General features: G+C 40.9%; 2 protein-coding genes across 3 annotated transcripts in view; one reads left to right on the forward strand and one right to left on the reverse strand.

Moving 5' to 3' along the window:
* Positions 1-1,376: 1,376 nt before the first annotated feature.
* Positions 1,377-9,997, forward strand: plk4 (polo-like kinase 4 (Drosophila)). 2 transcript variants are annotated; one of them, XM_042500659.1, is made up of 15 exons: positions 1,377-1,536; positions 2,864-2,959; positions 3,270-3,365; positions 3,941-4,055; positions 4,154-5,129; positions 5,209-5,297; positions 6,144-6,481; positions 6,566-6,670; positions 6,791-6,893; positions 6,987-7,136; positions 7,716-7,944; positions 8,047-8,149; positions 8,240-8,365; positions 8,444-8,550; positions 9,583-9,997. In XM_042500659.1, exons 1-15 carry the CDS (start codon positions 1,489-1,491, stop codon positions 9,692-9,694), a joined length of 2,793 nt encoding a protein of 930 aa, XP_042356593.1. In that variant the 5' UTR covers positions 1,377-1,488; the 3' UTR covers positions 9,695-9,997. The 2 variants fall into 2 exon arrangements, with proteins under 2 accessions (XP_042356593.1, XP_042356592.1); XM_042500658.1 differs by lacking the exon at positions 1,377-1,536 and adding an exon at positions 2,519-2,738.
* Positions 9,998-10,273: 276 nt separating this feature from the next.
* The window catches only part of itpk1b (inositol-tetrakisphosphate 1-kinase b), a 42,423-nt gene continuing 26,122 nt past the window's right edge, over positions 10,274-26,574 (reverse strand). Inside the window, exons 5-11 of the mRNA XM_042500934.1 lie at positions 25,669-25,786; positions 18,309-18,407; positions 17,996-18,036; positions 16,508-16,673; positions 14,385-14,452; positions 14,135-14,297; positions 10,274-12,906 (exon numbers count right to left, since the gene is read on the reverse strand). Of these exons, the coding sequence (XP_042356868.1) occupies positions 12,587-12,906; positions 14,135-14,297; positions 14,385-14,452; positions 16,508-16,673; positions 17,996-18,036; positions 18,309-18,407; positions 25,669-25,786 (975 nt within the window). The 3' untranslated portion in view covers positions 10,274-12,586. The remainder of the gene's footprint in view (positions 12,907-14,134; positions 14,298-14,384; positions 14,453-16,507; positions 16,674-17,995; positions 18,037-18,308; positions 18,408-25,668; positions 25,787-26,574) is intronic.

Below are 26,574 nucleotides of genomic sequence, written 5' to 3' on the forward strand. Positions count from 1 at the left end.
TGACGAAAATGCAAAATTAAAATTAAACTGTAATTGTGGATCTAAATATTGTGAATGGAAGGTTTGTGGTTAAACACACACACCTGCAGTGTGATTATTCTACTTTCTGCAGCTAAAATTAAGCTTTAAGGAATAATGTGCAAGAGGTCCTTAAGTGTTCAAAACTAAATGAATAAACCAGACATTAAGAAATATTAATCATTTAAATAAAAACAGATGAAATGTGTAATGCAACCAGTAAATTATGAAATAACCCAATAGATTTTTCATTCTGCTTCTTTCTTATTTTTATTTATTTCCAAAACTTTTTTCAAGAAATATTTTCCAAAATCTGTTTCAGATATAACAAAACTTTTTCCCCTCAAATCACTTTCATTTTATAATGCCTCAAAGTATTTGTCAATCAAGACAAACATGGCAGAAACAATTGTGTTATTGTAATTAAGGAAATGAGAGCAGAAATATCTAGTCCATTACATCTATCTATCTATCTATACTGTATGCACCATATACAGTCTATAGTATACCCTCATTTGATGGTTTATTTCACAATATATCATTGACCTATTTAATTTCGAACACTTTGGTTCTCCTTTAACACTTTCTTTCCTATTCAGTTCCTTTAAGATAATGTGGTTAAATGTATTGCAATAACACTTTTTCATTAAGATTCAGCTGTGTTCATAATTATGGTAATAAAGTATATAACACTTTAAAAGTCCTTTAGAATAATGTGGAAAATGTTGTTGGACCAATTTAATTTTTCCTAGTAACCAACTCAAAAACATGTGCTCATAATTAGGGTACAGTACATACTAGGAATTGCTTTTAAATAATGTGAGAACTTAATTTTTATGAGAGCCATGACTTCAACTTGGCGTAAGTTGAAGTCAACTTATGTTTTTAAGTTGATAACCCATACAAGTTAATTTGTTCCAACTAAGTTTTTCCCATTATTTAAAAGAAAGTGTTGTGTAATTACCATATTTATTAATATAACTATTATAATAATAATTTGGTATATAAAGTTGTTCCAAGACAATTTTTCCACATTATTTTAAAGGACTTTTTTTTTAACTGAATGCAAAACACATTTGCCAAGACTTAAAAAACAGCCTGCAAGCACAAACCTGAATAAAAATCTGCAAATGCACTGTAAGTATGAGCTTAAATGTTCAAGTTCACAAACTATAGTATTAAACTACCTTTGAGCACTTTTACAGAGCATTATTTGCTTGTTTTGCAGTCACTACGAAGTCACGTGCCTGACCCTTAAAGGGGGCGTGGTAAATTCTGATTGTTGTCATGTGACGTATCATCTGACGTAGGCAGGAGAGTAACGGGCGGATATTTTCAAAATGGAAGAAATGGCAAAGTTTTGGAGGGGAACACGAGAACAACATTGATCTGCCCTGTGAGCACTCCTGTACCGACTATCGATGCACTCAGCCGATCGACGAATATTATTAGGAGCTCGCGTGCGTCTGCATGCGACAATCGGACATGATGAGTGTTTCGATCGGCGATAAAATTGAGGTGAGTGCTTATGTGGAGCTAACGCCCACAAGCTAACTTCAGACTGTCTGGTAACGTTAGCTAAGGGTAATGTTGTGGTTAGCTGTTTACTCGCTGGTTATTCGTGGGTTAAACGCGTTTTGTTGGTACATATTAACGTTTAAAGAGTGAGGAAAGCATTTTATGTAAAGCATCTAATTAAAATGTAGCAACGTTTGACTTTACGCTAATAAACTGCAAAGTTAACGTCGTTTAATTGGCCAGTTGCGTTAGCTTGTTATCGTTTCGTCTTATTTATGTCCCGAAAGTGGCAAGTTTTTAAAAAACTTTAACCCTTTGAAACCAAAGCAAATTGATATTTCTGTCAAAAATGTGTGCAGAAGGCAACGAGCAACGTAGCAACAGTAAAAGTTACAAGAAAGCGCACAAAAAAGTTTTTAAAAAAAGACCTAAAAATGCTGAAAGAATGTGCTCACTTTCTATATTTTTTTTTTATTAGATTAGTTTTCTGTAACATAATTTTAATATATAAAATTATAATTATCAAGAATACAGTTTTCTGGACATTTTCCCCAGGATAATTTTCTCATTTCTGTGGGACATTTCCGTGTGTCATTGACTATTTCCCCCCGTGTTTTCAAAATAAATAAATAAAATAAAACAAATAAGTTCTGGGTCCAAAGGGTCAAATAACTCATGAAATACATCTAATAGCAAAAAAAAAAAAAAGAAAAAGAAAAAAAAAAAAACGGTTGCGGTCCCGGTTTCTAAAGGCTTGACTTGTTACCATTCGTCTGTCGGTGTTATCAGCATTATGTTGCAGCATTATGTTGCAGCCTCGGTGTGTAATCTCAGCCAGCTCTCCTCCCGGGACCAGCACCGTTGTTTCCCCCTGTGCGTCGCTTCAGCGTGCTGCTTGGAAACGGCTACAAGTGGTCCTCGTTAGCGGGAAGACAGCCGGGATAATTAAAGGTTTTGGTTGGCCATATGACGGCGTCAGGTGTTGGTGGCTTGTTTGACAGTTAGCGTTTGTTGTGGGAGGATTTCTCCTGTGAAAAGTCGTTGGGATTGTCTGTCTTTGCTGTGCATCCAGCATGTCGCAGGCTGGAGGGATGATGTTTGATCGAGTTATTCGCCATTATTTCCAAAACTTTTGTGCTGACACCCAAGCCAGCAGAGATGAGGAGAAATGTTTATCTTATGCTCAGGAGCTCAGGATCGAGGTATCATGTTTTTAAAGATCCTGTCTGTGATGGGATCAGTTATTTTTAGATCACATATCATGGTTACAATTGTCTGTAAATCTATGTTTGTTTGCCAAAGTTAATTTTTCTGTCTTCTCATGTAGGATTTTAAAGTCCTCACCCTCCTCGGCAAAGGCTCCTTTGCATGTGTTTACCGGGCTAAATCAGTAAAGACTGGTCTGGAGGTTGCTATTAAAACGGTAAGAACACCACCAATTTCTGTTTAGTCAGAGATCTGAGGTAATTATAGCACGCTTTACCTGTAATGTAGACTCTTAACTAACACCCAAGCAATTACCAGTGACAGTTGAAGTCTAAACTGGAACAGTTTGGATTATTAGACCATAGCTGCCTCCCAAGGGGATCTTGTGGTTCCTCCACTCCCCACAAATAAGGTCTACATTGTTCACTGTCTTTGTTGGTGACAGATTGACTAAATTGCTCTGCCATGCTGCACGTTCATCCTATGAGTGTTAAGAGTATAATTATCCTTGTTGTTCCCACCTGCAGATTGACAAAAAAGCAATGCACAAAGCTGGTATGGTCCAGCGTGTGACAAACGAGGTGGAGATTCAGTGCCGTCTGAAACATCCTTCTATACTTGAGGTAATATTGGCCGAACACAATTTCTCGCGATGGAGTACTGTGGCTTTTTATTACATTTTCTTTGTCACTTCAACAGTTATTTTCTAATGTAAAATATACAATAAACATACGCTGTAAGTAGACGTAAAACTAACTTCATGATGCGGCAGGTTTGTGGTTAACAGTACTAATTATAAGAAATCAATTCAGTTGTTTTTTGGGACATGAAACAACTATAGTTACAGTTGCTATCAAAACTCTGTGCATGTCGGCTGTGTTTGTGTCTGTGCATATCAACATTGTGCCATCGTTGTCATGGTTTTGTAACGTGGACAGCTTGCCCCTTCCCTCTGCAGTTACTTTGTTCGATAATACTGTCGCTCCTCAGCGTATATTTGAAGATTAACTAGGAGCTCTTGCTCGCTTGCTTTGTCCAGATTCTGGTGGGATCTTTTCTGGACCAGAGCAAGTCATTTTAGACAAGAGTTTGATAATTTCAAGGTCAAACGTGTTCTGGATTTTGTTGCACTAATATTTTTTGCATTCTCTCACTTTGACAGGATAATAAATACTGTATTTTATGTCTTGTCTTTAAGCTGTACAACTACTTTGAGGACAGCAACTATGTGTACTTGGTGTTGGAGATGTGCCACAATGGAGAGATGAGTCGGTACCTTAAAGAGAGGAAGATGGCTTTTTCTGAGGATGAAGGTTAGGCAGAGCTACTTTACTTTGATGAATAAAATTTGGAATTAAAGTTTAGTTTTGGGAGCTGCCTGCCGTTAAATGCTGCTGTTTTTGTTCCACAGCGAGACATTTCATGCATCAAATAGTGAAGGGGATGCTGTATTTACACACCCACGGCATCCTGCATCGAGATCTGACCTTGTCAAACCTTTTGTTGACGAGCAACATGAACATTAAGATAGCAGACTTTGGCCTGGCCACTCAGCTCAAACTCCCAAATGAAAAGCACTTCACCATGTGCGGGACACCCAACTACATCTCCCCGGAGGTGGCCACTCGCAGCGCTCATGGACTTGAGTCAGATGTGTGGTCACTGGGGTGCATGTTCTACGCCTTCCTGATGGGTCGCCCTCCGTTTGACACGGACACCGTCAAGCACACTCTGTCCAAAGTGGTTCTTGGGGATTATGAGATGCCGAGTCATGTTTCTCTCGAGGCTCAGGACCTGATTCATCAGCTGCTGCAGAGGGACCCCGCCCAGCGGCCCAGCCTCTCTGCGGTGCTGGACCACCCGTTCATGACCCAAAGCCTCCTGAGCAGGACCAAGGAGCTGGGGTTGGGGGATGAAGGATCCATAGACAGCGGTATTGCCACCATCTCCACAGCCTGCACCTCCGCCACCTCAGCCAGCAGCAACAGCCGCCTCCAGAGGAGAGCCAGGCACATGATTGGCTCCGCCCTGCCCAACCGGATGGCGCCTATTCCAAATCTTCTACGCCAACCCAACGGCGCCTGTTTTGAGGACGGAGACCAGTGGCAACATCCGGCAGACAGATTTCACAGAGAAGGGAGGAGCAGGGGGGTCCACGGTGGAGACGGAGGTCAGCCTCATTCTCGCTACCTGAGGAGGGCTCACTCTTCAGATCGCTCCGGCTCCTCTGCGTCAGGCCAGGGCTCGAGTCACGGCGAGCTGGGGCGATGCCACTCAGAGGAGACTCTGACCGGTTTAGGAAGACAAGTCTTCCCCACGTCATCCACTCAGCACCCGTTCACAGAGCACGGGAGGCTCCCCTCCCCACCCGTCAAACAGTCCGCAAAGTAAGAAGTCTCTGTTTGTGATCTTCTGTTTATTTTTTGCAAATTTAATGAGACTAACAGATCACACTTCCTGTTTCAGCTCGGGGTATGGCTCATCCACACAGACACATCCACCAAACCTGCAATTTCAAGACCTGGGCGGAGTCACTAACTGGCTCAATAATGAGGGTAAAAATGTTTAGCTTTTTTTAATTTTCTGATCATCTGTGTGTATAAGATAGATTTCAGCATTTTACTTCTTTATCACTCAGCTAATGTTCTCATTCGGAGCAACTTTTAGGTAATTCAGTGGCTTGGTTGGGGACAAAAGAGACAGCTGGATGTTCTCACAGTCATTCAAATTCCTGGTGAAGTTATAAAATTTGACAAACTGTATTTCAGGCCTGGGAATGGTTTGAAATTAGCAATGTTTTGGAAAAAATTTGAACATATATTATTTGGGCTGTTTGAAATATATTCATATCATTGCAAAATAAGTTCCTGGTATTTCTAGTTTAAGATCTAGTGCTATTTTTGTGTGACCGAGCTAATATCAGACATAAAACCTTTGATTAATAAGAATTACATACATTCAGACTTATTCATTATAACTCAAACACACATCAAATTGCACTGACAGATTCTCTGCTCTGGTCTGTTGGCAAATGCAGCTAGTTTTTGGCGATTGAGGGAATAAGGTTAATGTTAACTAACACAAATACATCGGAAATGCCTGTTCAATATATGGTGTTATCGCTGTATAGGCCGATCTTTTTTTTTTTTATCTACTTCAATTAATTTATAAAAATGGGATGAAATATTATGGAAATGTTTTGAAATTGAACCGGTGAATATGTGTGGGAGCTGTAGGATTTACCCTTCGATAAAGAGAGAGGTACAGGCTCCAGCCGCCCTTGTGAGACTAACTATGAACAAAGGGGTTTAAAACTTAATAAATGGGTCTTAAAACTGTCGAAGCACAATTAAATCTTCCCTGTATAACGAGATCTTTACAAATACTCTCGTCTCTCTCAGCTTCAGGGCAGAGGCCTGCAGACAGCAGCACTCACAGCAGCAGCGGCAGCTTTCATAGCAGCAGAGGACCTTTGGGGGTTCACAATTCCTGGACAGACAAACCTATGGGCCGAGGCGTGAACCTGCACCACAACCAGCACCACAACCCTCCCTCCAACTCAGACTCGTACAGGGAAAATATACCAGCAGCAGAGTTCCAGCCTCCTCATGGCAGAGAATTAAAACTTCCTTTGGCCAAACCCAGCGTGGATAAAGTAAAGAAAACGCTGAGGGACGTAGTCCCGCCCCTGTGTGCGTCCAGACTCAAGCCCATCAGACAGAAGACAAAAAACGCTGTTGTAAGTTATTGCACACATCATTTTTTGATGATCTGTTCACTGTGAGAGCAGATGAGAAAACACGTTTTTCTTGATTTCCTGCAGGTGAGCGTCCTGGACACAGGCGAAGTGTGTATGGAGATGTTAAAATGCCAGGGTGGTCAAGAGAGGGTTAAAGAAGTCCTTCGGATTTCCTGTGATGGTTCGATGGTGAGTCGCACTCTGAAGAATCTCTCTGAAATGTTCCACATGTGACTGGTAGGGGGCGGTATAACAACATATGACACAAGGCTGGTGGCAAAACGCAGATCTTCATGTCATATCTTGCAGGTGACGATCTACCAGCCCAATGGTGGGAAGGGTTTTCCTGTCCTGGACTGTCCTCCTGCTCCTCCAGAAGATATTCTGATTTGTAGCTACGAGGACCTTCCAGGTATTCTGATGGAAGCGTCACGCCGAGCAGCATCAGCGTTTATATGATTAGAAATTGCACGTTCATTGACTGATTTTTTTTTTTGGGTTACAGAAAAATACTGGAAGAAGTACCAGTACGCCTCCAAGTTTGTGCAGCTCGTGAAATCCAAGACTCCAAAAGTGACTCTTTACACCAAGTATGCAAAGGTGATGCTGATGGAGAACTCTCCCAACGCAGACCTGGAGGTTTGCTTTTATGACGGTGAGTCCGATGTGTTCATGACACTTGAAGGAGAAGCTGAACTGACCTTTTTGCGTCCATTACGGCTGCAACTAGTTATACTTACTGATTAATCTGTCTACTATTTTATAGATTAATCGATTAGTTGTTTTGTCTTAAAAAGTTAGAAATTGGAGAAAACAAGAAACAAGAAAATGACCCCAAAAGGGCTAAAAGTCATAATATATATATATTTGTATAAACACAAATATTTTCATAGACATTTCCCTTATTTTTAAAAAATGATTTTCTAATAACTGCTTCTCTCTCTCTTTTTTTTTTTTTTTAATTTTTTTTAGGTCTTTTCACATTTTACAGATTTCTTGCTCAGGTTAAAGTGCTTATAAAAGGTGTCTGAATGCAGCACAAGAAAACTGAGGTTTTAAAGGGTTAAGAGCTGGATTTTCCCTTAAATTTTCTTTTTTTTCTAGAAATTTTCTAGATTTTTAAATGAATAAATTTATCATTAAATCTGTTGCCAATTATTCAATAGTTGACAGCTAATTAATCGTTGCAGCTCTAGTGTCAGAGATGGTGACATAAACACTTGATGTCGTGCAGGAGCAAAGACCCACAAGACGTCAGAGCTGCTGCGAGTGGTGGAGAAGAGCGGGAAGTCGTACACGGTGAAGGGCGAGGTGGGGCTGAGCGGCCTGAGCCCAGAGAGCAGACTGTACGTGGAGCTGTCTGACGAGGGTCACAGCATGTGTTTGTCCCTGGAGGCCGCCATCACAGCCGAGGAGCAGCGCAGCACCAAGAACGTCCCTTTCTTCCCCATAACTATTGGCAGGTGAGAGGAACGCGCTCACGTTTGTATGGACTATTGATTTTTTTTTTTTTTAACGTTGTCACACGTGGCTAATGTACGTTTTGTGTCCATAACTTCTCTAAGGAGACCAGCCAACCCGGACGCCCTGTGCTCATCGTCCGCGCCCTCCCACGCAGCGCCTCCTGATGCGGCTTCACCTCCTCAGCCTCCACAGATCACTCCCTCAGTGAGTCTCACAGCTTCATGAGCAGATGCCGAGAGGCTTTAATTACTAGACTATCATGAAATTTGTCTGTGATTTCTTTCTAATTTCCAGATGATCTCCTACGATGGGTCTGACTTCACCACAGCCAGCCTGAGTAAGAAAAGCTCCCCGCTGCGACAGGACACAGGAAAAGTGGTGAAGTCCATATTTGTGCCCAATGTTGGATGGGCGTCCCAGGTAACCGATGAATATATTAACCTAATGTTCTGTAAACGGCAAAGACTTTGCGATTAAACAAGTTTTTTTTACCTGCAGCTGACGAGTGGCGAGGTGTGGGTGCAGTTCAACGACGGCTCTCAGCTGGTGGTTCAGGCCGGAGTTTCCTGCATCACCTACACGTCTCCTGAGGGGAGGATCACCAGGTATGAGACACGGCAGAAATGAGTTCTGCTGGTGTGTTTATCAGCCGTTATTCAAGTTGTAGTTGGTAACTATCTTATTTGCTTAAACTGTCTCTATGACGACCCTTTCATATTTCTTCTGATGGCATTACCACACCTGAATGAAAACAGCGTATCAGAGCAGAGGAGTCTAACACAGCTGTAGATCATGTCAATCACTGTTCTTTAACTGCAGTCAGACTGTCAAATTAGGCAGCGCTGAGCAAATATGAGTCAAGATTTTGTTGATGCATTTCCTATTTTTCACCTTAAATGTTTTCATATTTTTTAGCTGTAAACATGAGTCAATTGGTCTGACTGGTGCTTGGTACGTCAGTCTATTGAGTCCAACATGACGGCAGGGTCACAAACTTTATCATTTTACAGCTTAACACTAAAATATGTTTCTGAAACATTTGAGGTGAGAAGTAAGCAATGCAATAACAGAATCTTAATTTGTGTTTCATCAGTGCTGCCTAGTTTGACCAAAGGAGGGTTGAAAGAGAAGTCACAGTTTCAAATGTCACAATATTGTGGTACAACAGATGCACAGTGAAATCTGGTCTGCAGTTGCAGAATGGCTCAGTGGCTGGTGTACTATCATAAACCCAAAAAGTGCATAATAGGAGACCATAAACAATTGCTTCATATATGCAAAAGCTCTATTGTAAATCAGGCACCATCAATTTGTGTGTACTCAAAAGTTCTGTTTGGCCGAGCGCACCTAAGAAGGCTAAAAAGAGCATCTAAAGAACAGCTGAGTGAACAAAATACCTTTATTTCCAGTGCCGTCGGCTGCAGCTTTGGTTTGACAGTTTGACTGCAGTTAGTGAGCAGTGATTGACATCACTGACAGCTGTGTTAGAGGCTCCTCGGCTCTGATTGGTTTCTGGTGTGCTGCGGGAGACAAGATTTTTTTCACACGCTTCATGCGCCTCTTTCAGGAAATTTGACACAAGTTATTTTTCATAAAAGCTGTATCAGCCGTAGCTTTAACGTTTGTCGTCTCCACAGGTATAAAGAGAACGAGAAATTGCCAGAACACGTCAAGGAGAAGCTGCACTGTCTGTCCACCATCCTGGGACTGCTGGCCAACCAGACCACAAATCACCATCAACCTCACTGATGCATAGTTGTTCCAAAAAAAAAAAACCCAAACATCCGAGCAGCACGGAGGCCCGGCAGGGAACATAGAGTAGCATTAGAAACCTTTAGACTGTCATTTGTCTGGTGTTCTTGTAAATATGTTTTTTTTTTACATGTACAGAAGACTAAGATTATGAGAATATATATTTTAATAAGCAACTGTTTTGTCTGAATAAGCCTTGTTGAAAAAAGTTTGTCATGTTTGTTTTTTTTTTTTTAACTGTGTCTCCAACTCTATGAAATGTGTGATTCATAAATGCTGAGTCAATAAACAGCCGGATGCTGGGTGGAGGAATGCTGCACTTTGTTTTGCAGTCTTCTCTTTGATATATTCATGACGTTATTTTTGTAGAAAATAATTAAAGTATTCAATAATGACCTAAAGACATGAACTGATGGATTAAGACAGATTTTGGCTTGTAGTCTCATCTAACAGTTGTAAGGTGTGGGTGATATTCTCACTATACTCAAAGCGATAACCTACAGAAAACACTGCACATCACAGCATTCACCCACAAACTCTCAGTTTAGGAAAACAAAGCTGCATGAGATGGAGCCATTAAAGGTTTCACATGTTTATTTCGCCCTGTTGTTTTGGCCATTTAATTAAAAAAAGGTCACAAAATTGTGGATTCCTCTCAATTACAGAACTGATACAAAACAACATACTGTACGGATGTAAGCCTAGGCATATATACACGTACTGTACAAGACACCCAAGTAAGTAAACATTCAGGTGGAAACTGGGAGCATGATGACACCGTCTGGGTTGGAGAAATGACCGCGGGTAGGATTAACCATTTATTTCCCATTTAGAAGCACGATAAGGAACACAACATAGGACGCACAATATAGTGGTGTACACAGATATCAGTCTTTCCAGCTTTAACAGGGACGCGCCTAAAACTTTGCCCCTTTTTCTAGATGAGGAATTGGGTTAAAAGCGTGTAAAAAGTTCCCCTGAGCCTGCCGCAATACCTTTACGTTCTCGACAAACTGTTAAAAACTGCATTGGGTAAATACTCTCACAACATTCAGAGCGTCACTGGTATTCTTTTGTCCCAGAGAGATGCTGGTGAGATGGCTGCGCTGACACTATTATTTACGATTACAGGGCGAGCAAGAGGACAGTCAGTTCCCTTGGATGGAGGAAATAAAACAGCAAGGAGCTCTCTGGGACAAGAGAAGAAGAGGCAGGCTCAGAGGAACGCAAAAAAACCTGGCACACCTTCCCACGAGATGCTACACAACAGCATCCACATCCAACCCTTTGACGCCACCTGTACAACCAGACCCAGCGTCTTACTACACCTTTAGTAAATATCCACCGTTTCCTCAAAAACATCCACCGTGCTTTCATTTCATTTATATAAAACATTTTTTTTCCCCATAAAATCTCAATAAAATAAAGTTGCTCTTAGTAGATATCAGGACAAAGATATTAACAAAATTGGAGTAAAAAAATCTCACAGTGAACACTGGGAACAAGAGCTGGACCGTCTCCCCCTCTCCACTTCCCCTCCAAATGATTTTAATATGTGACACAAATATACAGCAGCTTGAACAGAAGACAGGTCGGAGGATTTAAGCAAATTTACCAATTGGTTTCTTTAACTACATTTTGTAAGAAAGTGCTGTCAGAGTTGTAAAGCCGAACAAATTACTCAATTATCTGGAACTGTTATTAATTAATACCCAGTTGGTGGGTACTTAAAGACACATTTTACCTCAGTGAGATAATTGATTTTCTGATTAACAATTCTCTGATTACCACAGCAGCCCCGAGTCTGTAAGGTCAAGTTGGCCTCGGGAGAGTAGTTTGCTCACATTACAGATAGAAGCGTTGAAGACACGTTTTAAGGAGATAACAAACCTATGAAGTGACTAGAGAAATCTCCCAAGATCCCACTGGAATTCTGAAAAAAAAAAAAAAAAAGGTCATGGAATTCTTTGAAAACATCCACAAACACGAAAAGGAATGTGATCTTTGTCTTCCTGCACCGGAGCGACTCAAACCGGGACTCTAACAAGCGAATTGTTTGTTTGTTGAACGCCTAACGTCCGCCATCTGACATACAGCAAAACACTCCTAAAAACATTGGTGCAAAGTAAAAGAAACTTGGTCACAAGGTCATGGAGATTTCTTCTTTTTTAACCTCTGCTATCGACCTCCCTACAGGTTTGATGGCACTCACAAAAAGTAAACAGCTTTGTTCAAACAAACAAAACCCCCCAAAACTATCTTGTCGTTCACGTTCGGACTCACGAGGTCCTCTGCCATCAGTTGGCCACAGTCACATAGCAGCCCGGGATCTGTGGAGTAGTGTTCTCAAATGCCCAGCCACCTTTTCTTCCCCTCACTTCGTGCAGAGGAGTCAGTGGTTTTGACCAGAATACAGACACATCACAGGTACGCTCCGTCGCACTGGAAACGTACCTGTGTGCGTGTGTGTTTGTGAGATACAAGGGATCATACATTGCACGTCTAGTGGCACACCTTTCTTCAGTCCTGATTCAGCCGTTCCCCATTAGCTACCTCATCTGGACCCTTTCATTACAGAGAACTCACACAAGAGAGAAAAATAAAAATCAGCTATTAGGCAAAAGTTCCCAAAAGTTCACATTACAGTACTGTTAAGTCTCATTAGACAAAACGAAAAATACAAAAAGGCAGAGAGAAAAAAGCTTACACTCAATCACCATCATTTTCAATAACTATATAGGAAAATGTTTTTGATTAGATATATTATCATCATTAACATCATAATTATTATGATTATTATTCATTATTATTGTCACCATTGTCATCCGTTTTTTTGTTTTGCTTTGTTTTTTTGTTCAGGGGTCAAACGGAGTTGGGGCAGGGGGGCAGTCACTGGGAGGAAGCCTTGGTAGCTATCGTGGAGACACAGTGCTGCTGGAAGTTGGGGGACATGGCAGAGTTGCAGCCCAGTCTCTGACGGGGGCCCTTCAGCCCTCCATCGCCCTCTACGATCCAGGGGCTGCCGCTGGCCTCTTTCCCCAGCATGCTGCAGCAGCCAGGGGCCGGCGGGGCGGCGTTGGGTACCGTGGTGCTCACCGGCAGGCCTTTGGGCTGCTCGCTGGAGGGAGCGAAGTCTGGGTTGTGGCTCTGTAGCACGCTGGTGATGTGGTTCAGGAGGTCGTTGAAAAACTCTGGGACACCCTCGTAACCTGAGAACACATTTGGGGACATCAGTCAGTTCAGCCAATTCAGTTTTTGACCACATTCCAAATGTTTACAAGATTATTTTCCTGTTTACATGCTATGTAGCTGTGTTTATTATTGACACGGTTCCCACAGTCATGGGAAACCTGGACATTTCATGGAATTTCACAATCACATTTTCCAGGCCTGGAAATGTAATAGAACTAGTAAAAATAATTGAAAGTTTTCAAAGAAATCAGCGTTTTGGTCATGTTTTTGTTTATTTGTTCACCAAAGTGATGTGATGTGATGTTTCCGGTTTAAGAAAAATTACCTTCATAATGTTATCAGACAGTTTAAATAACCACCTCAGCCCGTCAGTGGCAAAAACAAGTGCTTTTAGTGAGTGTAAATTGAAAGTGCACAAATGCCCAAAGTAGTTACGTTGCAACCAATGTTGTCGTCTCCATTTGTCACTTAGACACAAAAATAATCTCAGGTTGAAAACTACTGAAGTTTCCCTTTACTTGTAAAACTGCGTCAGTCTTGGAAGATTGCAATTCATGATGACTCAGCAAATGAGACTTAATCCATGTTTTGACATCAAGCACAGAGTTCAGGTTTACACAGGTGACAGAGGAGCGGCCTTTCTCCCCATTGAACTGGCTGCACAAAAGTATGACATCACTATATCTCAGTTTTTAGACGACGGCACCAGAGAGAGAGACACCCGAGAAACAGGTCACCACAGAAACACATGAAAAGACACTCAACAAAAATTTGAATGCCTCACTTTTGTTTTTGCTCCCATTTCTCACAGGTTTAAGTTAAAGATCGAAGACTGTTTTATGCACTGAATAAACACAGGAAATATGGTCAGAACGGCTCAGGTACATACGCTGACGGGCGTCACACCAGACGTGCTTTAATAATCTTGCTAAATAGCCATCTATAGATTATACTGATAGTGAATTTTTATGGATAAATTAGTGAGTGTGATATCTTTTGTTCATAGTTTTTGGATGAAACGAAGGGTAGAGCAATAGATGGGAGAGGAGTTTTGTTGAGACATGGATTGTTACATTTATCTGAGCTATGTTTGTATCATTATGTACTCGTAATGAATTTATATTTGAAGTGATTTACGTACATTTCTCTTGAATCCGAGGCAATGTATGAGCTCACAGATAAAAAAAAGTTAAAAAATGAAATAAAAAATCACAACCTGTTACCGTGTGAGAAGTTTGCACCTACCAGGGAATGCATTGATGTCGATGACGGCATGTTGACCTGTTTGGTTGTTGATGATGACGTCGATGCCAAACAGGGACACGCTCAGTGCCTGCCGCAATGACCTTGACAGCTCTCTGATGACATCATCACTGGGTGGCTGAGACACTCCCTCTACGTTCTCTCTCTGAGATAAACAGAAAATATTAAAGCATACTAGGAACAAAACTCGTAAATCACATATGATTAACAGTCAGAGACATTCTGGACATACCGTGGTCAAGTCCGAGGACGACTCCGGTTTGGAAACGTTGTGGCTGTTGAAGAAAATTGCTTTCCTGTCTGAAGTGGAAACAGAGAGGATATAAAGGTGAGGGTTGAATTTTAAATAGTTTTGATGACACTCTCCACGCTCGGTTTTGTGGGGGCTATCTTCTGAAAGTAGACCAGAGAAAATGATGGTAAAGAAAATGTCATAAATCAACACATACGAGAGCACTGTTATGTTGTCAGCGCTAGAAAATACATCTGCTATTATGTTACGTTACATGGAAGGTTATCCACGAAGGATTTCTGTAAAAATGTCATAACACAACAAAATCCTGTGACTTTTCAAAAACTTTCAATGATTTAGAAGATCAGGAAATTCTATGACATATCCTGGTTTTTCATGACTGTGGGAACCCTGTTTAATGCGATGCAGTAATTTCTTCAATCAGTGTTTGATTTGACTTTTTCTCTGATCAATCTTTGAAGGGCTTTTTCTCTCTCTGTTTTTCTTTTAAGGTAAAAGGAGGAATATATCTATCACAGTGTTATTTGAAAGAAAGGTTTTCTCTGTTTTTAAAGAAATGTTTTAGCTTTGTGATCATATTGCGTATATGTATGCACAACAGATCATGGCTCTGTAACACTGGATTTGGAAATGGTTATTCGAAAGAAAAGAGATGCAATTAATCTGTTAATTGTACCATAGCTGTATTACACACGCATAATGATTTTAAGTACTGGAAAAAAATATGTATTTTTGAGGCTGTGGATGTAAAAGTCACAAATAAAAAAAATGTTGTTTGAGGTTGAGTCTAGGCTAATAGTCAAGAGCTTATGTGGAATAGCTGGTGTTTGAGTTTAGGGTAGGTGAGTGCTTGAGTGGGTGTGGATATTTGGAAAATGTCCCTGTCTTTTATTCCGAATTGCTGGCCTGACTGCACCTTTCATTCTGTTATCACCTACATACATTTCTCATCTCTGCCAATAGATGGCAGCAAAACTTTACTAGTTACACAGTGAAATGAAGAAATCAGAGCTTCGCTAAATGAATGTCCTTATTTACCGATTTCAGCACCTGCTGTAAAGAAACAGAAACCTAAAACCAAACCCTTGCAGGCAGCCTTTTAATGCTCAGCCCTCTCAGTCATAACCATGTCATGTTGAATGTTCGCTTATGAACAAAACTGCATGTAAAACTTTTGCCTCGGGCGACAGATTTTCTTTGAAGCTGGGATGAACTTCTGAATTTATTGCCCCTTTTTTCTTTGTTATCGTTGTAAAGATTAACATTAGAGCGTGTTAGAGAGAGAGAAGAGAGGCGGGGAGTGGAGGGGCAAAAAGTAAATTCCATAAATGTCCAAATAAATATGCCCCTCGGCTTGTAGACGGGTCGTGGTAATGAAGTGTTAGGCAGATGGGCTCGTTCAATCCCCGGACTGGACGAACAAACACCAGTTTAACTCGACAGAAGCATGAGGAGGAAGGCTGGATGGGACAGAACATCTCTCACGCAGTTATTTTTAAGTTCTTTCCGAACACTAACCCCTACCTCTTTTTATCTTCATACCTCACTCTTTCATCCGGCCTTTCCCTCCACTCACGAAACACGATGCATAGCTCCGGGCTGCAGAGCACTGTGATCTAAACGCTGTGCAGATGTAACACTGTGCTATGTTGCTTTATGTGTTTGACAAGGGTCGTGCTTTCCTGCTGCACTGCTCAGCGTTCCAGCCTGAGAGCGACTTCTCTCTCTGCACCGTTACACAAAACAGACTACTACACTGATGGTGATACTGCTTTGCATGATGTCTTCCACTGTATCGCATGCAAATACTGGAGTCATCTGTGCCAGGGGACAACCCTGTATTCAAAGTTGCATCATGGTTAAGTCTCCTGACATGTTAATGGAGAAAAACACCACTCCTCTTGTTTGTTTTCAACAGCATGTGCCAACAGAGCAAAACTCGATTGCACTCTGCTGCATCCCTTAAAAGGGTGAAACGGTCCAATCACAGGGACTATAAAGCCATTTTATGAGCTCTTTTATTGGGTTATTTGGAATAGCCGTGCAACTTGTACAGTCTGGGCTGTTTGCAGCCGTTGGACTTCCCTGCCTCCCTCTCTCACCTGCTGGTCCAGCGGGGAAGTTCTTCAGTGAAGGTCTCTCCACCACGGTGTACGAGTCTCCCACCACAAACACCTTGTAGAGCACTGCGTTGTGGTTGATGAAGCTCTGGATCACACAGGGAGGCTTCACATCCTTCAGGTCCTCTTCACTGAAAATAATGGCCATCTGTGGACAGAAGGACATGCAGTATATGACACGTCTAAACTTAAAAAGGAAAAATGATCATTAATGAAAATAGTTGTTTAAACAAGTCTTTTCAAATCCTAACTTCATTCAATGAAATGAGTGTGGAGAAAGGATCCTAATCAAGGACATTTCTGCTGACTGAGAGCCGACCCTTGTTAACCAATCATTAACCGTTAACTGACAAGTTTGAGGAGTGGACATGTTTCTTTTTAAAATTAGTGAAATCTTATTTCACGTTTTGCTCAGCACTTCCCTGCCCCTACCTCTCTGGTTATCATGACAGTACCGCTGCAGGAATGTGAGCTCCACTTTGGGGACGTAGAAAGTCTGCTGTGTTAGCTGGTGCTAACCAGGTAGACATTGAACTGAATGTTCTGTGTCACAGAGTGGTGCAGAAGTGAGTCCAAACATCTGGAAATGAGTTAGCGTTTTAGTGCTCCCGGTTCCCTCATCTCAAAGTCAATGGGTTTTTTTGAATGGGTTTTCAGTCATACACCCCAAAAGGTCTGGTGTTAGCACAAGCTTAAGAGATTTTCATGTTTTGTTCTACAGCATAAAATATGTCAGTAAATACTCCACTCATGAATTTTGAAGCTTTTATGCCTCAAAAAATGAACTTGCAAACAAGAGGGAAAGTGACACTACAGAATGTCATCACGCTAAAGACAGCCTTACAGCCCTGCTGTGGTTGCGATGATGAGTCTTGCAAACGTGGTGTAGTACATTTATTGCCTAACGTTAGCTTTTTACTTCTGTTGATTTCATTTAGGCCTCAAAAATCACAAGATTATCATGCTGAACAAAATGTGTCAAGTATATAAACGCTTGGTTGCCACAGGTTTTATTTCTGCAATAATCCAGGCAGTGTCTACTACTGTATGTAGGTGTCTACTTCTGCGTCTGGGTCATTAGCTTGCTCTGGAGAGCTGTGTTAGTCTCCTAGGAGCAACATCATGGCATTGCCTCCGCTGTCTCATCGACTCCCCATGAAGCACCATTAGATTATATTTTATATTTTAACTCTTAAACTGATAATATCAACCACTCAAAATTCTTTATGTCAGTTAATGGTTTAATGGTTAATTATTAACATACCTGGTGTAGAGGAATAATAACTCTTTATCCAGCCTGACAGGATATTGATTTCAGCTGACCCGCAAAGATACAAGAGGTACAGTGCTTTATCTGACTTTGTTGTTTGGACTTGTGTTAAATGACAGTCCTGTGACAGGACGAGTGTTACAGCTCACAAAGCAAACTGTAGAGGGTGTGAGTGACCTCTGAGCCCTGTGGCCTCTTACCTCGTGGGAGTTGGTTCCATGAGCCACCCGTGTTTTGCAAACTGAGGAAGAAAGAAAGGTGAGGAAAAACAGAGAAGTTAGTGTAATGCTGTAAAGCAGTCATGGAATTTCAGCAGGGGAGTCAAACATCTCACACTAAAGCCTTGAACACAGAAATGTGATACAGGAAGTGAATTTTCTAAATTTCAAACTACAACTAGTAGTTATTTAACAGTATAATATTAGGTCTAAATAATGTATATGGAGGAGTACAGATTTAAGTCCTTTTTAGTCCATTATCTGAAGGATAAACAAGGTATGAAAAAACACTTACTGAAGGGGAATGTGAGTCCTTGCCTCTTGATATGCTCCAACACATCTGGACTGCACTCTGTGTTCAGGACCATGAACGGTGGAGAGCAAATCCTTTCATCTAATAAAAAGAGAAGGAAAAGAAAGTGGAGGAAATTGGTAGGCATAATGATGGAGAAGCAAAGAAGCAAAAGCAAAAGCAAAAGAATAAGACTAGGGCTGCAACTATTTTTTTATTTCCCAGACTCTAAAGGTAACTTCTTCAAGTTTCTGTTTTGTTCAACAGTCTAAAGCTAATTTTAGATGATAGAAAATATTGAAAACCATCTTCTATTCATTTTTTTTTTCAATTAATGAATTGTTTCAGGTTCAGTTTACACACATGAAATCAAGCATTAACTTTAAATACCAAAGTGCCAAAAACTGCAGTTCCTGCACTTGAGGCTGGCTCCAGAAGCCAGTCAGTCCCCATAGACCCCCATGTTAAAAAGCCCAACTTTAAAGCAGAAATAAACATGTGCACAGCCTCGCCCAAAAACAGTTTTGGTCTTTATAGCTCAGTCCCTTCTTCAGGACAACTCTACGTGGACATATTTTATATATAACTCATGCATTTGGATTTTATTAATGCTTAAAGTTTTGCATATAACTAAGGGCGTGGGTGTGGGCGTGGCCACTTTGAGTGACAGGCTGTCTGTAAGGTGTTACCAGTGTAAGAGTCAAATCCACTCTTTACTCCTCCACAGCTCCAACCTTTCATCCTAATATGGTCACTTCTGGATCCAAAAAACAAAAGTAGATGGCAAAACCAGGGCTTCAAAACAGAAGCTACATTCATTATTTGTGTACAGTCTAAGCTTGAAACACAATCTTATTGATTCACATGATTCACTCGTAATTACAGTCACATTAGTGGAGATAAAAGAGTAAGGCCACAATCTGTACGATGATCCATACATACAAAAGATGCAATTACTGATTTGGTACAATCATCGCTGCTGGTTATAAAATAAATCTTGTTTTGGTGTAACATTTAAAAAACAGCTTTAATGTCAGTCTTTGCTCTGTGGTGAACAGCTTTACTCAACGGTAATTTATGTTCCTGCGTACCGTACCAACTGTCGATGATAGCTGAAGTGATGTGAAGAACTTTTTGAAGTTTTCCCCCGAAATAGCAGCACTTGAGGCTATTCATTCTGTTATCATCCATAACCTACTTAGAGAAAGATTAAGGGCAGCACATCCAACTGTAACACCTGTTCAACGTGGGGAGCAGGTAAGTGTCTTGTGTATGCAGACACACCTTATTTAATTTGGCAAAAAAATTATATTTATATGTCATCCTTGTGACAGGTTTAGACAACAAACACAGCAGAGGCCATCTGAGGCCCAGGGGGGGACAAATGACTCCTGTTCAAATAAATAAAGCAGAGAGCTGCCAGCCCCTTCTGCTCCTCCTAAACACACACAAACACACACACAAACACACACAGGAAAATGCTGAAATACAGGAAGACACAGAATCTCATGAGGAACTACAGGCAGGTCAAACCAGCTTAGGACATTAGAGTCATCAGATATATCACCTGACAGACGGGCATGATAGCTCACGAGACACCCAAATAGCAAACAAGGCAGGTGCAGTTAGACAATATAAACTCAGCCATACCTTAATAAACTGTAATTGAGGACAGGAGGAAAAGCCAGCCTCTTTCAAATCCATCTCCGCCATGTTTTTACATCATATCGTGTTTGTTTACATCATATTTTTGCATCACATCCTGGAGCTGCGGGTCGGTCAGTTCCGATAAGACTGAAAATAACAAACATCCTGCAGCTCCGTCATACTTTACCATATCAGTGCTCAGGATGCATCTATATTAATGTTCTGCCTGCTGTAATTTCCCTTCTACAGTAGGTACGTGGGGGTGATAAGGCAGCTGGTTAGAGATATCACCACAGGAAATCAGCGAGGGGGGCCAAACCAAGAGCTGGCAAATTGCTAATGACAAAAACACAATAGAAACACGCTGGCCTTTGTGTGCTGTGGGCCTCCGCAGTGGCAGGGCTCTCTGCTCCCGCCAGTGCTGAGGTCAGGAGAATCTCATTTGCCTACATTAACTCCAGTGCTGAGTGTTAAACTCCGGGTGTGCGCTGGGCCCCACAGACATCTACAGCTCCCACAGAGGCCGAATAGTGCAGACACACACAGAAACTTTTGGGAGACCCCACAATGACAGCTGATGCATGAGGAAAAAGAGTTTTTTAAAAAAGCCCCAAAAGTTATCACAGAAAGTTCTTAAGTGACTTCAAGATGTAGAGGAGATTTGGGGAAAATCATTCAAAGCTGCTGCTATGAGAGCTGATAAGGCAGCAAATAAAGAAGTCCAGTGTTCAGGATCCTCTGACGCTGTAACGGGGATGCCTAATGGTGCAGTGACAAGGAAGACACATTATTAAAGGATAATTCTGTCCTATTGTTGTAGTTAAGTACATTTATATTGGTAATGAAACAGTACTAAAGCTAAAACAATTGGATGGATGGATTCACAGTCATTTTTTAAGAATATTTGTTTTTGCATTTTTGCTTTTATGTAACACTAGAGGCAGAGTGGAAACAGAGGTAAATATGATTTGGTGTTACTTAAGAATTTACAAGATTCACTATCAAGGAGAGAAATATTATTGCTTTTGCTTCTCTTGTAGCCCCGAGGCGCATTCTGCTTCATTGAAAGGATAAAAAGCCTGCACATTCTCATTCCTGGCTGAAAGATTTAATGTACTTCATACTTTTATCTTATTTTGTATTCTTCTTTTACGTTAATTGTTCTGCACCAAAACAAGTCAAATTCCTTGTATGTGTAAGTGTACTTGTTAATAAAACCGCATTCTGATTCTTAGAAAATATTAACTATAAAATTAGGGGTTATAATAATAATAATAATAATAATAACCTGATAATTGTAAAAAAAAACTTGGGACAAAACATGTCTATTTTATGGCTGTGTGTCGTGTTTGGAGTTCTAATAGTGATGTAAAACTGGATATGTGCCTTTAATCTGTCCGCCCCTAATTTAAACCAGTCTATTTAAAGTAGATTTTAAGATGTTTTAATTTTCTTTGGAAAGGAATTGTCTTGTGTCCTGTATGTTGTTAACATGCATTGGAGTTTAGAGATCGACATCCAGCATCAGCTGGATGAGGGATTATTACTGACATCTGAGATACAAACTCTTTGGTTTAAATAATCTGTATCAATTTTGGCTTGTTTAAAACCTGTCTGATTGTTTGACGTTCGTTTTAAAAATGTTGCCATGTTTCAATATCACATCAATGACTTGGGTGAGCACATCATTATCAGAACTGATAGAAATGATAACTTAAGTTACGTTATTAACCTGGAATAACCCTTCAAGTATCCACGTTGTTGTTATGCCTTTCAGCTAATTGCTCCTCTGCTGCTAAACATGTGCTTTGACCACTTTGTGCGAAACTAATGTCCTAATAAGAACACTTCTTTTTTTCTCTCCAAAAAGGAATAAATTAGCATTTCAATCTGATCAGGCATGGTTTAAATGCTTCTTTTTTTTGCTATTACATGACAGACAAACACAGAATACTCCCATTCTCTCTCACAGGCAGATACTTGTTCTATGCACTACAACCTTTTCATGTGCAGCTGGGTCTCTTCCAGAGTTGGCTCCGCAACCAGTCACTTTTTCGTAACAGGAAGCCCGGAGGGCTACCCATCAGTCATCTGTGTACTGGCCACAGCCACATTCATCATACGGCTGCTATTTTACCAGGACAGGAATAGCAGCATCAGAAAACAAGCCTGGTAGGGAAAATATCCCCATTACATCACCAAGTTCCCAAAGACTGATGGCGCTAAATTTTGTCAAACAAAAAACCATCAAAAGAATATAAACCTTGTCAAACGGAAAACATTTCAAGCTCCGAGTTCAGGATTTATAATAAAGAGAGCAGGGAATGGTGGATAAGAGCGTGTGGCCAAGTTTGTAATAGCATGCATGCTTGGCTCTGGTTGACGCTTTAGGGATAAGGGGGTGGAGGGGAGGATCAATCTCTGCCTCTGTCTAAACACTGCATGCTCAAAGCAGACCAAGCGGAGCCGAGGACGACGTTTACGGGAGATGCTTTTTAAATGTCATTATCCAGTTACACTGCTTTTTTTGTGTCTCGTCTTCTTTTATCTCATCGAGACATCCGCCGCACAGCCCCCCCCCCGCCCGCTCTGTTACATCACATTCATGCATGCAAATAAACTCCAAACTTATAGGCAACAACTGGTGTGTCTGAGAATAAACAGAGAAGAAATTCTTTAACAGGCCTAAGATTTAGATCATATGTTCCCTCTGGTTTGAGGCATTAGGTGCACAGAACGACAGAGAGACAACTTACATGAAGCTTCATATAGTGCAGTTCTGTTTAGGTGGAAGGCTGAACTTGCCTGTTGCTATTTAGAGCTTGTTTCCTAGAAACCCCAGCATCCTCTCTCGCTGCTCTCTCTGCGTCCCCCTCCCGAGGCTAAGCAGCAGGATTTTCAATATTATAAATTGAACTTCAATGGCGGCTATGCTCAGAGAGATATGCAATTTTGAATATCTCACTCTAATAAGGCTTAAACTCCAATTACAATTATGAGTCATTTATTTTGAAAGGAAAATTAGACAGTTTTCTCACAAAAGGTAAATCCTACTTTGATGAGATATTCATCATTTTAACGATTGGGATAAAGCACCGTCATGTACCTGACAGGATGTGGGGCTGCTCACTCGGCTTATTGGGCTTGGATGAGTGTTCGGGTAGTGTCTCAGTGTTTGTCTTTCTCATGCTGCAACTATGATTAAATATTGATCACTCACATAAACTGGGCACTTGTTCTGTTATGTCCGTGCAGAGGCGTGGATTAATGCTTTCACAGGGACATCAAGACAGTCTGATTAATATAAGAATAAACCCAGAAAGGTTTCAGTTTGATCCCAAGGAATCCTCTTGTATTCTGGGAAAATTCTTTCATCCTGAGCTGGAGAGAGGAATAAGCTTAAAACACTGAGAGGATTTGTTTAATAGAAGAGTTGACTTGACGACGGTTTCCGTCTGTAAAAACAGTCCGTGATATCAAAACTCAAACATACACAGGAACCAGTGGACTCCACTAAGTAACATAAACAGTTACCTTGCTCGGACTCGCATAGGAAACACAAAACCGAAACAGAGCAACGCCAAAGTTTCAATAAGCACAACTATGAATACGTGACACTGATCCATTAGCGCTTGTGTGGCCCCTGTTTGGCTACTCTCTATTAAGTATATCATTAAGATGAGATAAATCTTGTACTTAAGTTTATATTAATTTAAACAGTTCAGAGAAGCTAAATGTAATCTGTGACTAGGGCTATTTAACATGGAGAGACCACTCAAGTGATAAAATAAGGTTTTCAGAGAAAGCGCATCTCGAGTGCTTCCTCCTATTGAGGACTATTCTGAGTAATGCAGACTGTGAAGCTAGGTAGGCTCTGTGGCCTTTTAGTACTGGGTTGCCTTGGCAGTTGCTCCAGGACTCCATGGCCTCCGCTGATAAGGAAGAGGAAGTGGCTGTGCCTAAGAAAGCAAGGTAGACTTTCCACACTTTTTTACTCTACCCTTAACCCAGTTCTCTTAGTCACTCTTTTTTTCTGACTGAAGAAAGTACATTCATCTTCAGTCACATGCTGTTTTACACTCACAGTGGTGTGGTGTAGGATTATAATGGCTCACAGTCCACGTTTGTGTCTAAACCAACTGCAACTGTCAAGGAGGTTTGGTATGCAGGCCTAAGTGTGAGCAAAGAGCGACACTTGCATTAATGGAAGCAGTAAAAAAAGAAAAAGAAAAGCTTCCTATAAATGCAGCCAGTGAGCCATCTTCCTCTTCAAACCTAATACACACAGTAAGACGGCCACGCAGCTTATAGTCTGTTACGTAACATCCATCATGTCTGTTTGGATAAAAAGACATTTTCTTGCGGTTCTATTTTAAGAAACTAATGACACTGCCGACATGCTGAAACGCCTCTGCTCTGACACCACACTGCGGCCCCTCGCAGAGTCACGGACGATCAGTGGAGTAATGCTTAAAAGGTTTACATTCCCTGCCATGTATGGGGTAAAAGGAAACGTGGAAGAGTCACAGGTGTGTTTACAGTGAGTGTGGGTAGGGAATGTGCTCCTGTCGTCATTGAATTTCTCTGCCTCCTGCCAAAAGACACCTCCAGCTGATTAGTTTATGATCTCTGTGACGGTGGAAGTTGCCGGGAAGCGAGTTCTGATCCATCAACGAGAAACCTACGTAGAGCTGGATGGGTTCAGGCAGGGGGAAATAAAAAGGTGTATTTGTCGCGTGAAAGGGAGGAGAGGAACTACGATAGCAGCACAGCACCCCGCCGGCAGGAATTAAACATCTGCTCAGAAGCACGGAGTAACATAATTCAAAAGAGAGGCGATGGCGCCGTCATATGTTATCCATGTGTCCCCCTCTGGAAGTGTGGAGGAAAGACAGAGAACCTGCAGTTAACACGACTCCATCCGTTTAATAAGATTAGACACACGTTATGTAAGGTAGAGAGTAGTGTCCATGGAATCAACAGTTCCTTTATTATTTTAGGCAACTTCTGCTTTTATGTCATAATAAGGACTGGGAACAGAGACATTAATGGTGTTTGCTTGATTTGAACCCATGACACTCTTGTGTATTGACTTGATACACAGAATAAGAGCCGGGTCACACGGCAAAGTGACGCAGAAAAAAAAAAACAACCAAAAAACCCACACTCTGTTAACAGTATTTTAAGTACACAGAGCGAAAATGAATGTAATCTTACACAACAGTCCAGCAGTAAATTCTATCTTTATTAACTTTTAACATCTGGTTTTTGATGAAACTGTTTCTGATTAGCTTTATGGACATCTTAGATGCTCCAGTTTATAGTACCATTGTCCTGCTTTACACTTAATGGAGTTTCTAATAGTCATTCTACCAAATTACTAAAATATTAAAAACACTTCAAAGTATTACACAGTATTATTCAACAGCACTAGAGCTATAGCTGCCAAGATGACAGTAAAATCAAATCAATACCCCTCTAATACTATAAACTTCATGAAGGTAGAATTAATTGCATGGCTTTTGTATTGGACTGCATTAGTTTAAAATATGTTTACCTCACAAACATCTGAAATAAGTGGTGCTGAAAGCTTGGTGATGTAGTGACTACCTGTGCTGTCTGTTGCGAACTAGACAATATGTTGATATGGTTATTAGAGCCAGTTAGTGTGAGACTGATATGCTTAAGTGTCACTAAGTTACATGAAACATCTTACCTTGCATACAGCTCTCTATCCTGTGGATGAGCTGGTAGGACTTGCAGCGGTCCAGCAGAGTTCGGATGGCTGGAAGGGGGTCCAGGACGATGGTCTCAGGGTGGGCATCAATGTAGTCCTGAAACACAAAGATGCAAATATTTGAAGCATTTCTTTAAAAAAATTAATAAAAATGTATGTTCATATAAAAAAAAAAAAAACAGAACAGAGAAATTAGACGACACAAACGTCTATCCACACATGATTAATAATATGACAGGCTGCTCAACTCAACTCTGCTCAAGTGCTTGTGTAGGTAATCAATTAACAATTAATTTATCAAAAGATTATTTAATTGAAATTAATTGTCAACAAAACAAAAAAACAATTAATTCTTAATGTAATTTCTCCGTTACTGCTAAGGATGTTTCTGTGGACTTTCTCTAATTTTCTCAAAGAATTAAGATTACACAATTAATCCACTGATCAGAGAATAACTGACAGAGTAATGATAGAGATGCACCGATTTATTGGCCAAACATTGGTATCATCTGATATTTGATATGGTTGACTGTCACTGGCACATCTGCATATGACTGTTTGGAAAATGGGCTCTGTGATCTCACTGTTGTGTGATGAGATGGCTAATTGCAGCTTGCGTCCGCAGGACAATTGAAAGCGTGTGAAGGACGGACAGAGATCTTCCCCGTGAAAGCTTCAGCACAGAAGGATGCAGTAAACTTGCTATCGTCACATCAGAGGACACACCCTATTTTTCCCTGATAAGGATAAATTGGGAACAATAAGTCTGTGTTGAAATCGGCAGGAGGAGAGCTATTTAACAACAGTCAATGGCTGGAACTAACTGCTGCCGAGAGAAGGTGAATAATGTTATCATGGTGTGTTGAAATATAGTCTCCTAAAATT

Source organism: Plectropomus leopardus, chromosome 14, assembly GCF_008729295.1.
Source record: "Plectropomus leopardus isolate mb chromosome 14, YSFRI_Pleo_2.0, whole genome shotgun sequence".
In the NCBI taxonomy this organism is placed as follows: Eukaryota; Metazoa; Chordata; class Actinopteri; order Perciformes; family Serranidae; genus Plectropomus; species Plectropomus leopardus.

Coding starts and splice junctions, on each gene's coding strand:
- plk4 (XM_042500658.1), top strand. CDS start 2,610: ATGTCGCAGGCTGGAGGGATGATGTTTGATCGAGTTATTCGCCATTAT. Junction 7,137..7,715: donor GGAGGTTTGCTTTTATGACG/GTGAGTCCGATG, acceptor GATGTCGTGCAG/GAGCAAAGACCCACAAGACG. Junction 7,945..8,046: donor TTCCCCATAACTATTGGCAG/GTGAGAGGAACG, acceptor AACTTCTCTAAG/GAGACCAGCCAACCCGGACG.